At 40.4% G+C, this 16388-nt stretch overlaps 1 protein-coding gene across 1 annotated transcript in view; it reads right to left on the bottom strand.

The window, feature by feature from the left end:
- Positions 1–16388, bottom strand: part of SNCAIP (synuclein alpha interacting protein) — a 57479-nt gene that overhangs the window by 15157 nt on the left and 25934 nt on the right. The window contains exons 5-7 of the mRNA XM_009953496.2: positions 14567–14680; positions 9144–9269; positions 3580–3749 (exon numbers count right to left, since the gene is read on the bottom strand). Of these exons, the coding sequence (XP_009951798.1) occupies positions 3580–3749; positions 9144–9269; positions 14567–14680 (410 nt within the window). The remainder of the gene's footprint in view (positions 1–3579; positions 3750–9143; positions 9270–14566; positions 14681–16388) is intronic.

Below are 16388 nucleotides of genomic sequence, written 5' to 3'. Positions count from 1 at the left end.
ATATAGAGTTATCAGAAAGAGGCTCTTATCCCTGGCTAATAAGGCACCCAGAATAAAAGAAGATTGCATGATCAGTTCATGTTGACAGCAACTGAGGGAAGGCTGGGAAGCGCATAAGGGCTTTCTGTGTTGATATTGACCATTTAAGTAAACCATCATAATACAATCATAACTCCTCGGTCTCCAGAACAATGTCCATTAACACCAGGTGAATTAGGTGGAGAAAACACAGCAAAGCCAGCTCAGTTGCCCAAGTTGGAGCTACTCCTATGCTACAGCAGGCCTTCCATCTGTTGCCATCTGATGCTTTCAAGATCTTCAGAGGTGTTGCAGTCAATGAATTCTCCTGTTATGCTAGAGGTAAGGTCCCTTGAGAAGCTGCCCCAGACATCCTTTGTTACCATCCTTTATTTTTATGCAGGATGGGGCTGTAGAACAGGTCATCATCCCCTCTGGCTCCTGAGCATGGGCCTCTGAACATGGTCGATTGCATGCATCAGAGTCACTCACAGCCTGAGGCCTGCAGCTCAAATAGCATGCAGAGGCTGTTCTTTCAAGCAGAAAATAGAGTATTTCACAGCCTCAGTAAAGTGCAATAGGGTTGCACAAGACAGTCACTTCTCTTTGTAGGGGAAGAAGAAAAGGCTGCTGCTGCACTTATTGAAGCTAAATCTGAAGCCTGAAAAAATAGGCTGCTCAAGGCAAGCAGATGTAACTCCAGCTGAGGCAAGCAAAGGCACCCATCAGGAGCCAGATAAGAATCATATGCATGCAGCCTGTGAGATGACAGGGGGGAGACTTGGAAAAGTGTTAATGCTTTTGTCAGGAAAGTCAGAACTAGTCTATTTCTATGGGTGTAAACAGCCCGCTGACTGGCATAAAAAGTCTTCTTTTCCATATGAGGTAAACATATATCAAGTACTGTGTGAACACTGAAGAGAACTGAAACATGGAGAACACCCCATGTTCAGGTTTTTTCCTTTGTATCAGATGAATTGTATATTTTAGTATTTCTCAGCAAATGAACCAACTACAAAACACCTGGTACTTTGAAACATCCAGTGAACAATGTCAGACACAGTAAAATTACGAAAAACATGAAAATTGTAATTATCCTCAGTTCACTGTTGGTATTTATGAGAGTATAAATGTAAAAGAAGAGTGAAGAGACCACAAAGAGAAAATACCATTATAATATAAAACTTAGAGGTATAAACATAAAAATAAGCATACTTCAACTGCAGGAAAGTTATTCTGTAGTGGTAGAAAGGACTCTACTACACACTTCTTTTGCTGTAAAAACAGTACAAAATAGATAGCAGATTATACCAAAAGGGTGAATTAACAATACAGATAATTTTTGCCTTTATTTTCAAAACATCCAGTTTGAAACTAAAAATTGTATCCCTGTAATGGGTTGGCCCCAGCTGGCAGTCAAGCATCCACACAGCCAGTCTCTCACTGCCCCTATCCCTTAGTGGGATGGGGGCAGAAAATAGGAAGAACAGAGGCAAAAAAGCTCATTGGTCAAGATAAATTGATATCAATTACTATCATGGACAAAAAAGACCCAGCTTGGGGAATTTAACTTAATTCATTGCCAATTAGCATAAATATTTCATTATTGATTCAGGTATTGGGAAACAAAAATGAACAAACATTTAAAACACCTGTCCTCCCCTTTTCCAGGCTCAGCTTCACTCCCAGGTCCATCTGTACTCCAAGTCCCTCTTCTCCCACATTCTACGGCGTCACTCCAGGCACCCCTCTTCCCCTGTTGTCATCACTGCAGGTTACACCCAGTCTTTTCAGTGAGGCAATGAGTAGCACAGGTCAGGGTTTGTGTGTAGCAGTTTCTCTCTGCTGCTCCTTCCTTCTCACATTTTCCTGTGCTCTAGTGTGGGTCCTTTACAGGCTGCATGACCATTCCATGAAGCACCAGCTCTGGTGTGGGCTTATCCATGGGCTGCAGTCCTTTCACAGGGTGTACCTCTTCTAACATGCATACTCCATGGGCCACAGTCGCTTTGAGGGTGTGCCTGCTCCACCACAGAATCATAGAACGGTTTGGGCTGAAAGGGATCTTTAAGATCATCTAGTTCCAACCCCCCTGCCATGGCCAGGGACACCTTCCACTAGACCAGGCTAACCAAAGCCTCATCCAGCCTGGTCTTGAACACTGCCAGGGAGGGGGCATCCACAGCTTCTTGTGACAACCTCTGTCAGTGTCTCACCACCTTCACAGGAAAGAGCTTCTTCCTAATAGCTAATCCAAATCTACCCTCTTCCAGTTCAAAATGCCTCATCCTGTCACTGCCTTCCCTGACAAAGAGTCCCTCCCCACCTTTCCTGCAGGCCCCCTTTAAGTACTGGAAGGCTGCTAGAAGGTCTCCCCAGAGCCTTCTCTTCTCCAACTCTCAACAACCCCAACTCTCTCAGCCTGTCCTCATAGGGGAGGTGCTCCAGCCCCCTCGTCGTCTTCATGTCCCTCCTCTGGACCTGTTCAAGCAGGTCCATGTCTTTCTTATGCTGGGGCCCCCAGTGCTGGATGCAGCACTGCAGGTGGGGTCTCATCAGAGCAGAGTGGCATTTTCTTCCCTTTCTAAAAAATGTTTTCACAGAAGTGTCACCAAGTTGGTTGATGTGCTTAGCTGTGTCCTGCAGTGGGTCTGTTGCAGAACCAGCTGGAACCAGTTGTGTCCAAAGGGCAGCCCCTCACCTGTTCTCACAGAGGCCACCCCTGTACCACCCCTGCTATCAGAGTCTTGTAATTTATACCCAGTACAACTACCCACATGCTGCTTGCATAAACTGATATGGTCTCCTCTAAACATGGGACTGTCAGAAGCCATTTACAGCTTGTGGTAGCTGACAAGCTCTTGATCATGTATCTAAGTTGAAGCAATGTCAAGTCAGTACTGATAGATTCTAAGAGTCTTATCTTATGAGCCTGTTATCATGCTAAGTCACAGTAATTGCTCCTACAATAAAAGCAAGCAATTGCATAAACTCATGTTTCAAAATAACAGGGTCTTTACAGAATATTTATTAAAAACCATACTAATATATTAAAATCAGCTCCTATGAAGCAAAAACAGAACATGAGGCATTTGCTGAGTAGCCATTGTGGGCTTTGGTGACCTTCCAAGTCTAAAAAAACCCCTCCAACTGCTCTTTCCACTAGTCCTCCCAATATTAACACCCAGCACTGTAACTGGGAAGAGCCACTTGCTGCATATAAAAGCATGCTATGCAAACAGAAATGATGATCAGCAATGATGTGATCCCAAGGTATGCAAATGGAAAAGGGACCAGATTGCTTCATACATACCCTTTTCCACTCCCACTCCCTTTTATATATGTTCACAGCGAATTGCCACAAAGAGAACAGCTGAAAAACTGAGCGGCTAAAGGTGAAGGGGCAGATGCTTGAGAGCAGGAAAGCGTGGAGAAAGAAGGTAGAAATACAACTTGAAAATATCATATATGAGAAGCAGAAAACAGATGCTGCTAATGAATTGAAGACAAAGTAGGGTACTGTTTTAAGAATTATCCCTCTGCTATCAACGAAACACTTACTCCTTCAGCTGCTTAGTTAGCTTGACAACCTGAGAGGCCAATGACATACATGTCTCCACGACTACTAAGTAGCGAGAACACATGGTGTGCCCGTGTCGCTCAGCACTTTGTGAGGGTTTCTCTCCCACGTGGTTTTGCATGGTGACATTTGCTCCATATTCAACCAGTGTCTATAAAAACACAAAAGGAAACATTGACACCTGTAAGTGGAAGTATCTACTGTGATTTCTGGCCAACCACAAGAAGGGCTGGACACAAAGTACTCCTGAATAAAATGCTTGAAAATGTTGGTCTAAGCCAATAATTTTTAAAAATCAGTCACTAACAAGTCTGTATGCAGCCTGAACTGAAAACACATAATACTAAAATCTATCACTCAGGTGAAAAGATAACACAGAAGAGTGAGCTGCGGTTAGAAGAACTATAAAAAGACTATATTCTTCCTTCCTCTTCCCTTGCAGTTCTACTCAATTCATTAGTTTTCTGTTTGTTTGTACAGCATAGCATGACTCGTAGCATTCATACAGTGAGCGGGACCACCAAATGAAAACATAGGATTTACATTTAGGCACCTATTGATTCTGTCCTGAGCCACAGTAATAAACTTTTTCAGATGCACCTGTCTATATTTTACTGAACATTGTGCTATCTTTGCACATGGTAGACCTAGAAGACACAGGCAAGTGCAATCCAAAGGACATCTGTGCTAGATAACACCAGGATCCAGGGCAGGGTGAACACATTGCTAGCCAGTTTATAGAGGGTGCTGATGAGCTGTAATGGCTTATCAGGTCTGGTATCTGCTGTTCGTGGGATCTCCACACCCTTAGAATCTCATTTTGGGAATGTCTTTGCTACAATATTTGCTGACTCCTTTTGTGGTTTAGCTCTCAATTGTCTACCACAGCAGAATACCTGAATTTAAAACACTCAACGCAGCAGTCTCAATGTCCTGATTCCTAAGCCAAGGGATGTTTGGATATGAAAGGTACAGCAGATACTTTCCAACAACTCCTTTAGGCACAAATTTCTTTTTGCAGAAAGAAATCTGTACTATAACTTTTTCAATCTGGTTGGAGTTTTTGTGAATGTGGTGTTGGGCTTTTTTAGTGCTTAAATAAGTCTCATTGCTTTGCACTTCCTTGGTTACCCTCTATTTTCTTTTGAAGAGATACTCAAATATGTGTCAGCTTTTAGTCTTTAAGAAAAATAATGGCTTATACTCTGATGTATACCCCTGTGCTACGCACAGTACTAACAGAGAACCCTAACTTGTTGCTGGAGAGCTGTCCAGGTTGTGAGCGTGATAAATGACTTACATCTGGGACTTGAATCCCGTCCATTGTTAGGGCAAAAGAAATTCTCTCAGGTGACCTGAAGACATATAATCATAGAATCATAGAACAGTTTCGGTTGGAAGAGACCTTCAATATCATCAAGTCCAACCATTGTCCCAGCTCTATCAACACCACCAAACCATGTCCCTAAGTACAACATCTACCTGTCTCTTAAACATCTCCAAGGATGGTGACTCCACCACCTCCCTGGGCAGCCTGTTCCAATGCCTGACAACCCTTTCAGTAAAGAAATTCTTCCTAATATCCAGCCTGAACCCGCTGGTGCATCTTAAGGCCATTTGCCCTTGTTCTATCGCTTGTTACCAGGGAGAACAGACTGACCCCCACCTCACTACAGCTTCCTTTCAGGTAGTTGTAGAGAGTGATGAGGTGTCCTCACAGCCTTCTCTTCTCCAGGATAAGCAACCCCAGTTCCCTCAGCTGCTCCTCGTAAGACCTGTTCTCCAGACCCTTCACCAGCTTCACTGCCCTTCTCTGGACACACTCCAGCACCTCAATGTCCTTCTTGTAGAGTGGGGCCCAAAACTGCACACAGGGTTCGAGGTGTGGCCTCATCAGTGCTGAGTACAGGGAAATGATCACCTCCCTACTCCTGCTGGCCACACTATTCCTGATACAGGCCAGGATGCCATTGGCCTTCTAGGCCACCTGAACACACTGCTGGCTCATGTTCAGACAGCTGTCAATCAACACTCCCAGGTCCCTCTCTGCCTGGCAGCTCTCCAGCCACTTCTCCCCAAGCCTGTAGTGCTGCTGGGTGTTGTTGTGGCCGAAGTGCAGGACCTGGCACTTGGCCTTATTGAAAATCATGGAATTGGCCTTGGCCCAGCGATCCAGCCTATCTAGATCCCTCTGTAGAGCTTCCCTACCCTCAAGCAGATCGACACTTCCACTCAGCTTGATGTCATCTGCAAATTTACTAAGGGTGTACTCCACCCCCTCGTCCAAATCATTAACAAAGATGTTAAACAGGAGTGGCCCCAGTACTGAGCCCTGGGGGACACCACTTGTGACTGGCCACCAACCGGATTTAACTTCATTGACCACAACTCTCCGGACTCGGCCATACAACCAGTTTTTCACCCAGCAAAGCATATGCCTATCCGAGCCAAGAGCAGTCAATTTCTCTAGGAGAATGCCGTGGGACACCGTGGACATCTAATAACTGAAGCAAGAATTGAGACCAAACTTTCACTCTTTCTGATCTGTTTGTGATAATCAGTATTACATACTATTCACTTTACTGAAGAACCTAGAACAGGACCTAAATGTTCTCAGCAATGTTCAGACATACATTGCTCATAGCACATTGGAAAAAAATCTGAACAAAATCATAATGTATCTAAAAACTACAGCATCATTAACATTACACATATAGGTGCAGAAGAAGTTTTGCGTGGCTGAGCTCTTGGTTGACTTATCCAAGCAGACTTGGTAAGCCACTGATGATTGGAGTGGCCTTGCTGACTCAGAACTGCAGGCACAGAGACCTCTACGTCTGCTGACAAAAGAGACGAATGGTGGTCTGTATAGTCTGCTAAATCTATATAGAAAGGAAACTTATGAACTGCATCCCATGTCAGTAAATTTGGTTCAATTTGCCAGTAAAGAAAATAAAGAAGGGAGGATTATAACCCTGCAGAAAGCAATCTTATAGTTTGGGACATGACAGCAGTGTCACCTGCTCATAAACACAGTGAATGCGAGGGCTGGGGAATCACTGACAGCCTGTGACCCTCCAGCTTTAGTGCTGGTACTTAAAATCTCCCTGCCTCCTCTACCATTTCTTTCTTTTTACCGGATGATTCACTGTACATTGTTTTAGACTATAAGCTCACTGGGTAGAGAGCTTATTTTATTTCACAGCAAAACAGAACATCAACTACACTTAAGACTGTAAGGCGTTAATGAAGTGACATTACTAACATAGTGTAGAATTGTAGAACAGTTTAGGTTGGAAGGGACCTTTAAGATCATCTAGTTCCAACTCCCCTGGCTCATCCAACCTGGCCTTGAACACCGGCAGGGAGGGGGCATCCACAGCTTCTTGCGACTACCTGTTCCAGTGTCTCATCACCTTCACAGGAAAGAACTTCTTCCTAATAGCTAATCTAAATCTACCCTCTTCCAGTTTGAAACTACTACCCCTCATCCTTTCACTACCTTCCCTGACAAAGAGTCCCTCCCCACCTTTCCTGCAGGCCCCCTTTAAGTACTGGAAGGCCACTAGAAGGTCTCTTCTCTTCAGGCTGAACAACCCCAACTCTCTCAGCCTGTCCTCATAGGGTAGGTGCTCCAGACCCTTGATCATCTTTATAGCCCTCCTCTGGACTTGCTCAAGCAGGTCCATGTCTTTCTGTAGCAAGACCTCTTTGGCAAAGTAGAGGAGAAGAATCACCTCCCTTGACCTGCTGTCCACGTTTCATTCGATGCAGCCCAGGATGCAACTGGCTTTCTGGGCTGCGAGTGCACATTGCTGGCTCATATTCGGTTTTTCATCTACCAGCATCCATAAGTCCTTCTCTGAAGGACTGCTCTCAATCCACTCATCACCCAGCCTGTATCTGTGCTTGGGATTGCCCTGACCCAGGTGCAGGACTTTGCACTTGGCCTTGTTGAATTTGAAGTTTGCACAGGCCCACCTCTCCAGCCTGTCAAAGTCCATCTAGATGGCATCCTTTCCCTCCAGTGTGTTGACCACACAAGACAACTTGATGACTCAGAAATATTTTTGTCATTAGATATTTTCATGATTTACTTCTCATGGCTTCACTTCAACACAAAACACTTGTTGATTCGTATGTTCATCTACAATAAAATAATCCTGAGAATGCTAAGCCATTTATTAAGGTTCATTCTTCATGGGAAAGCAGGGCTATTTCTTATTTTATTGTGTGAGAATCTCAAACTGGCTCTTACAAAGCTATGTCTTCTCTATGTCCAGATATATAAATAGACTGCCATAATAATAATAAGCAGCTATGCATCTGTAGATTCAACATAAAAATGTGCACAAATATATTTAGGTCTCTGAAGAGGTTAGCTAATGAGAGTTGACTAGCTGTGTTTCTTCTAGGGTTGAACTAATCCAAATCTTCTGTATTTGCAGTGGCCTAAGAGGTGGTCTGGATCAGTTCATGTATGGTAACAGGATTAACATGTTTACTGATATATATCTGAGTCCTCAGACTCTGAGAATTACTACTCCTTAGACATGTTTTCCTCTGCTACTTGACTTGATTGCTTTGATATCTATTTCTTGCCTTTCTGCCAAGTGGTTATTTATTGTTTTGTTTATTCTTCTCCAATGACTGATTTGTTTCCCAAATACCTTTCTGCAGTCTCCTGGAATAACTTTATTGTTATTTCTTCTCCAAACAGCTTTCACTCAAAGTGCCAACACCACCACATACTGAAATATACTCCTGTGGCTAACAGTTCTAATAATTTTGATGGACAGATGGTACATCTGCAATTCAGCGCGAAGTTGAGATGCTTCACCTAGCCATCCAGTTCAATCCTACAGCTTTTTTGGTGTGTCTCCATTGAACATTGGTACTGTACAGAGGTATTCAAATTTATTCAGATCTGGCTCCCAGAAGTACTGTACCTGTGTAAGCCTTCTCAGCAGGACAAATTACCCTTTTCAGCAGCTCTATATAACAGAACTATATTCAAGGCCAAGCTGATTCATTGACAGTTAGTTAGAAATCACCATCACACTGCATTGTTTAGCATAGATACATTCAAAGACTACAAGTCTGGAAAGGGTGTTTTACTCAATGTGAAATCCTTCAATACAAAAGAAACTTGTCTGTCAGACTTCCCCTAAGCCAAAGAGATACAACTGTTCATTGGAAAAAGAAACAGAAAGAAAATATCAGAACAGTAAGAAGAGTACGCATATCTACATGGGCTGCCCTTTTGTAACATAAAAACATACACATTAGCTGCTTATGTATAAACAATATAATCATGCTTTCTTCTTGCAATACAACACTTAAGTTAGGTTAACGTTAACATAATTGAGAAGAGAATCCAAAAACCAGAGCTTTTCAGTCTGTGCTCTACTGTTTTAAAGTTCTTCTTTCTAGTATATTTTAATGTACCAATAATTATTCCCACTTGTAAGAGCTATAATCATTTAAATGGTTGTTGTCATTCAAGTTTGATGTAAAGTGGATTCTGATATAGCTATCACTCTACCTGTATGCATCCTAGATAGCCATGTTGAGCAGCTGTGTGAACAGCAGTATTTCCATCCTGGTCAACTTCATCCAGCGAAATTCCTTGTTCTTGCATAAACTGGAGAAGCCACAGAAGGATTTTCTCCTAGGGTGGGGGGAAAAGAGATTATCTCAGGAGGTAAGAAAAAAGAAAAAGTTAAAGGTACTAGAAGAATACTGGTTCTGTGATCTGTTACTAATACTGTCCAATAATTCCTTGCTTCAGTCTCTCTTAACTTTGTAGGATTTAGTGTACCATGTGTCTGCCTCTAATTTATTTTTTTTTTCCCAAGGAAATAAGCCGAAATACTTGATTTGTTTTATAAAAGACGTAACAAGAAAAATATGAGTACTGTAACACATTCTGAGAAATTGTAGATTAAAAAGCATGCATGCCTGTATGTTGGAGGGGAGACCTGAGGCAGAACAGTCTGTGTGTCAATCTGAAAATCAGCTTGTGAAATTTTGTGAAACTTCACAAGCCTATTTGGAAAATTAAAACTGGAGTATGCACAGATCAAAGAGCTGAGCAGTTACATTCTTCAAATCTACCATCATTCCCCAGGTCTGGGCTGTTGTGCAAGAGGAGAAGCAACACAACTAAACCCAGGAAATCTCTCTATCCTGAGCCCTCAGCATATTGACTAATGGGACTATTTGTATGTGTCCGCATGTTGGGAAGGATGGGGAGACTTGGACAGCAAAATTTTCAAGTGAAAGTCTGGAAGTCAAAACTGAGGTGTCAACTGAATTCTTTTTAACACCACTTTTTGTGTGTGCATGCAGATGTAATACACATTTACATAGGTATTCTTTTCAAACCATGGAGAGTTTATATATGGGCACTAGGCTTATTTTATTTCTTATTTTCCCCAGCAGGTTTATTTAGAAAAATCTTCTCTCTATGAGCATTCCATGCTTCTCCAGATTAAATTTTATTGTGCCATGCTGAATGTAATACATACTGAAAATCTAGAATAAATCTAGATTACATTAAAAAGTGAGTTCCATTAAAGGACAGTTGCCTACAGCTGTACTCCCAGTTTTTGCATCTGAATAGCTGAAAAGAATAAATTACTTTCTAGCTTAAAACTTTTTTATCTAAACATTTTTTATTATCTTCCATTGATATCTATGATGTGTTACCCTGGCTAGGAGCTCTAGTTGAAAAGGCCTTTGTAGATTGCAGTGTGGTGAGGCAAGCACCAATGCACAGACAACCTGCAGCACTTCCGTAGCTTCAGTGATACATAAGTACATAATCATGCATAGTTACATATGTGGGTCTGTAAGACTGAACTGTACCTCAATAAAACAGTACTGAAAGTATGTCTAGGACTCTAAGCAGTAATTAGGTAGGAAGTAGTAGGAATCAGTAGGAAAGAGAAAGAACAAAAATGACGAAAGGAAATTCTAGCTAGGAACCTTGAGTATAAATCTCTTTTTTTGTATGAAAGTACCATAGACATTTTAATGTGAAGGCAAATGAGATAGATCCTCAGACTCTTTTGGGTTTCCTCCAAATGATTCTGCCCATTCAAGCACCTGGATCTCTGCTTACTACTTCAGAGGGCTAGTCTGTCTGGAACTTATCTTCTTCATATTTGCACTTTAACAACAGTTTTGTTTTTATTACAGGGTGAAAGGATACGTATTTTTACTTCTCCTTGGCTGAATGCCCAATACAGCTGACAGCCAGCATGGAGAGATGACTTCAGATCATATATCCCTTTTAAGATACTTTTGAGCAATTTCTCAAGATGCCTGTGGTGTTGGCCAGCAATGAAGAAGGATTACACTACTCCTATAAATTTCCTTTATGTTTTAATAATGAAAAGAAAAATATTTAAGCAAAACTCTGCAGAATTGGAAGACAACTATAGCTTTGAAAGTATGTATTTCTTTGGAACATAATAGGAACTAAAATGTTAAGCATGTTCTGTAATTTTATGATGACAATCAGCATAGAGCAAATGATGCTTTCTCATCATTTGTCTTAGCAACACAGGAATCAAGTGCCTGGATGGCTAAATGCAATCATCTGTGCTTATGACTGTGCATCAGCTGATCACAGGCACAAGTCAGAGGCCAACTCAAACAGTTTGTGCTTCTCTCAAATTACTATGTTTTTTAACAAATGTATCCTTGACCAAAAAAAAAACCCGAAAACAACTGTTTTCTTCACTGACCTCTAGGGAAGATGAAAACATCACATGTCAAAATAGATCACATATCATTTTAGTAACACATTACATACTTGGAAGAAAAGTTTTTCTTAGGAATAGTGTTAGAGTTATCAACTCAACTTATTCAGGCAAAATGAAGGATAACAAGAAAAGTTGTAACGTTAATATAATTGAAAATAATCACATATTTGTTATGTAGCATGGACTGATAAATACTGACAAATTACTCAGTATATCTGATAATTTTAAAACCTACAATGGTCTTAATACTTGTAGCACTGGTTAACACCCCTCCGGCATATTCTAGACCTAAAATAACTCAAACCTCCCTAAAAAAGATTCTGGAAAAATGTCACAATACGTAACTTTCATTTTGGGATAGGCTGCAGACTTTGCCTCCATCAGCTGGCTTTTGGACAGAAAGAACAACTAATAAAGACCACTTAAATCATTAAATTGACTACAAATGGCAGAATTAGAATGGTGAAGAGTATTGACTCTACAGCTAATTCTGCCCCATCATTCCATATTAATTAAATAAGCCGCCCTTCCCAGTATCCCTTCCCAGTAGAGTAGGAGTGAGTGAAAACAACACCTTATCCTTGGAAAAATGACATTAGACAGGAAGACAAACATACTGAGGTGCAAAAAAGGCGTGTTGTTAGGCATTTGTGTATCTGGGTGTCACACGCTCCTCCCCACTGTGCTCTCCGGCACTAAACCACTGTTAAGTGCTGCACAGAACCCATTCTAGGTTGTGAGCCATGCTGTAGCTCTGGTTCCCTAAAGTCCCCATGGATTCTCTGGAGCTCAGAGGCAACAAATTCTCGGCATTCATTCTAGCACCTTCTGCCTCCTACCTGTGCAGTCCATGCTTCCACAGCATCTGTGCTGGAAAGAAATTACAGCCCTATGAAGCTCTTAGGACCTATTATGTGCACCTAGGGCTATACCACCACCTCCTTCCTGTCACATGGTGACTGCGCTAGACACAGCTGCTACACAATCTGCCATGTACCCATGATGTATGCCTGGCATGGAGAGGCCTGCCAACAACCATGGTTGCCTCTTGCATAACCCCATGCTTAAAGAAACCCTTGCTAGGAGGTGTGCTGACTAGGCTACAGGCTGACTTTAAGCTCTTCTCCTCCATCCGATAAACTTATATGGTCCCTCTCTCATTGGAAAAATATACTGTTGAGATGTCTCTGGAGCCAGGCCGTGACTGTGGCTTGATGACCTTTAACATAGAGGCTTTACTATGAACTCCCTTTTGCTGCCCTTCTAAATGACATTTATTGAAGAAAAATATGGTGCGCATGTCTAATGCCTGGGGAAACAATGGATGGACTGAATCTTTTAGAAAATGATTCAATAACAGGTCTTCCTTGTAAAAATATTACTCTTGTAATTCTGCCAAGACCAGTGTTTACGTGGATTATCTCTCGTGTAAGTAATGGTAAAATAAATTAAAGTTCCAAGGATAGCGTCAGCTATGCATTTGGATTTCTCAGAGTTTTTTTTTCTAAATACAGTTGGGTAAGATAGTCTGGCAACCTTTCAGTCTCAACATTCCCTCATGTTTGCAAGATGTTTATGGATTATAAACAAAAGATAATTGACATTACATGCGAACTTTCTTTGGCGTTCAGCTAACTATGAGAATTCGGCAGCAATTTATATATCACCTTTTTAAATTTCATGGGTGGCTGATTGTAGCTTTGGCTTCTTAACTGGTAGAGCTTCCGTTCTGCTCTGAAAACAATCTAGATAAAGTGTGCCAGATCTGTTCCTGGCAGTAGACAGCATAGCTCACTGAAAAAAACAAAGTTCACTGAATTTAATTTGTATAAGTATCTTTAGAAATGAGGACAAAATTAGGCTAATCAATTGAATATATGAATGTAAATTCGCACAAAACTTTCTCTTCCAAACTTTTTCTTCCCAGCAGCAAACATGTCTTTCTCAAATCCAGTTCTGATCTGTTTCCTAGCCTCCCTATATTCAGTGCTAGGTTTACAGGTCAAACTTGCTACGGAAAGCAGGACACAAGCAATCAGTATATCCAGCAGTATTCTAACTTGCACTGGTAACACCTGCATAGTAGGTGAGTTGAGAAAAGGCAAAGGAAGTCTTTGCACAGTATGAAAATAAGGGTGTCCATGTACCTATGGAAACAGCATGAGAAAGGGCAGACTTCCAGTTCCACAGCCTTCCAAACCTGCCCCCTCTCTTTCCTTCCCCCTCCGGTAAATTCATGGTTGGACAGGATCAGTTAACAGCAGAAATACACCACAATAATTGTATGACATTGAATGACAAAACCACACTTGTACAGGAAAGAAAAAGATAATTTTATAATTTTATTAGTGGTGACAGTTTGCTTGTTCTCTCTTAACAAGAGAAAAAAGGCATTAGCACAGAAACAGTGGGTCTTCTGCATTTATTTGTAATATCTGTTGAAAAAACTATGTGATGAAGTGGCCCATCCACCAAAGAGATTAGAGAAGAATAACTGCTCACTATTCCTTGTGTAGCAGATCCTGGAGAAGGTCCTTTGAAGAGGGATTGTTGTAAGGTCTACTTAGGAAAACCAGGCTTTGTGGGAAGAGAATGTGGTGCAATTAAATGGTGTATGTTTCCCCAGACATTAGCAAAGGACTGAAATGCTGTACTTCTGTGGTTTCTCATCATTAGATTTATAGATAAGTTAAGTGTGGAACAGGATTGATTTACAATGTATTTTTATATGTAATTCTCAATAAAACTGCCCAGAGCTAGACAGATGATGTTCAAGTTTCACCACACTTCACTTAACTTCCAATATACTGAATTCCTAAATTGTCACCATTTGCCAAAATTTTTTGAGATTAGTCTCTCCTGGAAAGAGGATGTGAACTACCCCAAAATATTTGATGGTTTTCTTAGGTGTCCTCGGAGTCCTCTAGGGATTATGACAGCTAATTTCCCTAGACGTTCTTGGGATAGATAGGTTGGCCTAAATAGCCACCACTTAAAGCTTAAAAAAAAAAAAAAAAAGACTTAAGGGAAAATACTGACAAAAAATACACAGATTATGTGGGAAAATATTTTGCTGTACTTGAACTAAATAAGAACACCTGTAATTAAAAGCCACAAAATTATAAATGTGCTTTAAGTTTAAATTCTCGTATAAGCATCTAAATAATCTAGTTGAAAATGTAAATGAAAGTCATACCTGACCATAGCAACCTGCATAATGAATAAGGCTTGGGTGATCTTTTGAGCAACTTAATTCTGCAATAGCTTCTGTTTCGCTCACCATCCATCGAACGCACTCCAGCTGACCATTCTATACAAACAAAAAAAAAATTAAATTTCAGTTGTTTAATTTCTAAACTCATCTACTAAACAGGGATAAGCTTATCAGAATTATTAAAATGTTACAAAATTCCAATTTGTTTGAAAATGCGTTTTGTTATCTGTTTTCTCATGTAACGCACTTGCTTACCTTGCTGTCCTGGATCAATTATAGCTTGGCTATTGATTATAGCAAAAGTGGCAATCTGAAAGTGGCAGTCAAATAGTATAACATACAGAATCCGGTCCCTACTCTCATATTGTTCAGAGCAAACCATAGTTCTGTTTCCATCTTGTACAGCAAGGCTCACTGACTAAATGAGATCATTTGCTGAAGCAGAGTGAACAGTCTCCCTACAAACTCAGGTCTTCATTGATCAGGAATTAAATGCATGCTCTCTAAACTATTCTTATGTATGTAGCATCTAAACACCTAATCCTCATGGATTAGGATCAATCTATAATAGACACTGTACAAACACAAAAAAGGAGACTGTTCTTGCCCTGAACACTTTTTGCAGCCTAGTCTCAAGATTCCAAAGCTGCAACACAATGCTCTAGTGGTCTGCAAGTTGCTATAAAGTGGAAAGTAGATGCTGTGGAATTGGATGAACATTTTCTTCAGAGCATGCTTGTGGCTCAGTGTAAAAGGCAAGAGTCTTTAGCAGCTTCTCTTGCTGCAGCCCGTTTTCAGTGATGGTACCTTGGTAAATGCAGTTTGGCATGACCTACATTCCGGCCTGCTCTTACTTCGTTTTTCAACTCTCGTGTTCATAAAGGCTATTATATTCTTTATAGCTGAAAGAAGTATTTCAATTGCTCAGTCAAAACCTCACAGAGGTCAACATACACGACACAAAAAGCTGTTTGTGTGCATAAAATGGAAAAAGCTATCATGAGTAGGAAAGTAATATCCATTTCATGTTTCAGTTTTATTTTCATAAAAACAAGAAGAATGTAGTAAGTATTAACCCATTTAAAATTACATGGGAGAAAAAAAAATTGGAATAAAATTAATTTGATATTTGTCTTACTCCTTCCATATGTAATGTATGTATATAAACACAAAAACGCACAACATTTTACTTTGCTTATTTTCCTCTATGTCTCCCACTTTCAATAAGGAAGTAAAACAATGAAACTACTTACATTCTTTTTGTTACACTAGAAAAATCCTCATCATCATATTTGGGTTTAAACATTAGTAAGCACGACTAACTAATAAATTTTATGTTGTTTTCCTTTGTATCACAACTGAGTAAAATACTTTTGTATTTTTAAAATTAAGGTAAAGAATTAAAAAAATTAAGTACCTGCTAAATAAGATAATTTTGCTTATGTGGAAAGGATTTCTCCACAGTTAGTTAAAATAAACTGTCAATGTGACAGTGCAACTGGCCATAACATACCACTCTATTTTCACAATCTAGCTCATAGCTCAAGGCCAGAAAGAGGTCTTGAATCAAAATAATTATTTTTAATTAATTCGTTCCTTATTGGGAAATGTTATCACTAAATTGTTGAAATTCTCTTCCATGGAATTTTATGTTCCTGAACACAAGTTTTGTTCTGTTCTGATAATCATCATGCTTGTGGAACATTGGTGCACACCCCACATAGTATAATATTATGGGAGTTACAATGGTATAAAGTAAGAGCAAGAAAAATAAAGTCTATTCTACCAGTGTGCAAAACAACTT

Source organism: Leptosomus discolor, chromosome Z (genome assembly GCF_034619465.1).
Source record: "Leptosomus discolor isolate bLepDis1 chromosome Z, bLepDis1.hap2, whole genome shotgun sequence".
Lineage (NCBI taxonomy): Eukaryota > Metazoa > Chordata > Aves > Leptosomiformes > Leptosomidae > Leptosomus > Leptosomus discolor.
This window is presented reverse-complemented; position numbering and strand designations above follow the sequence as displayed.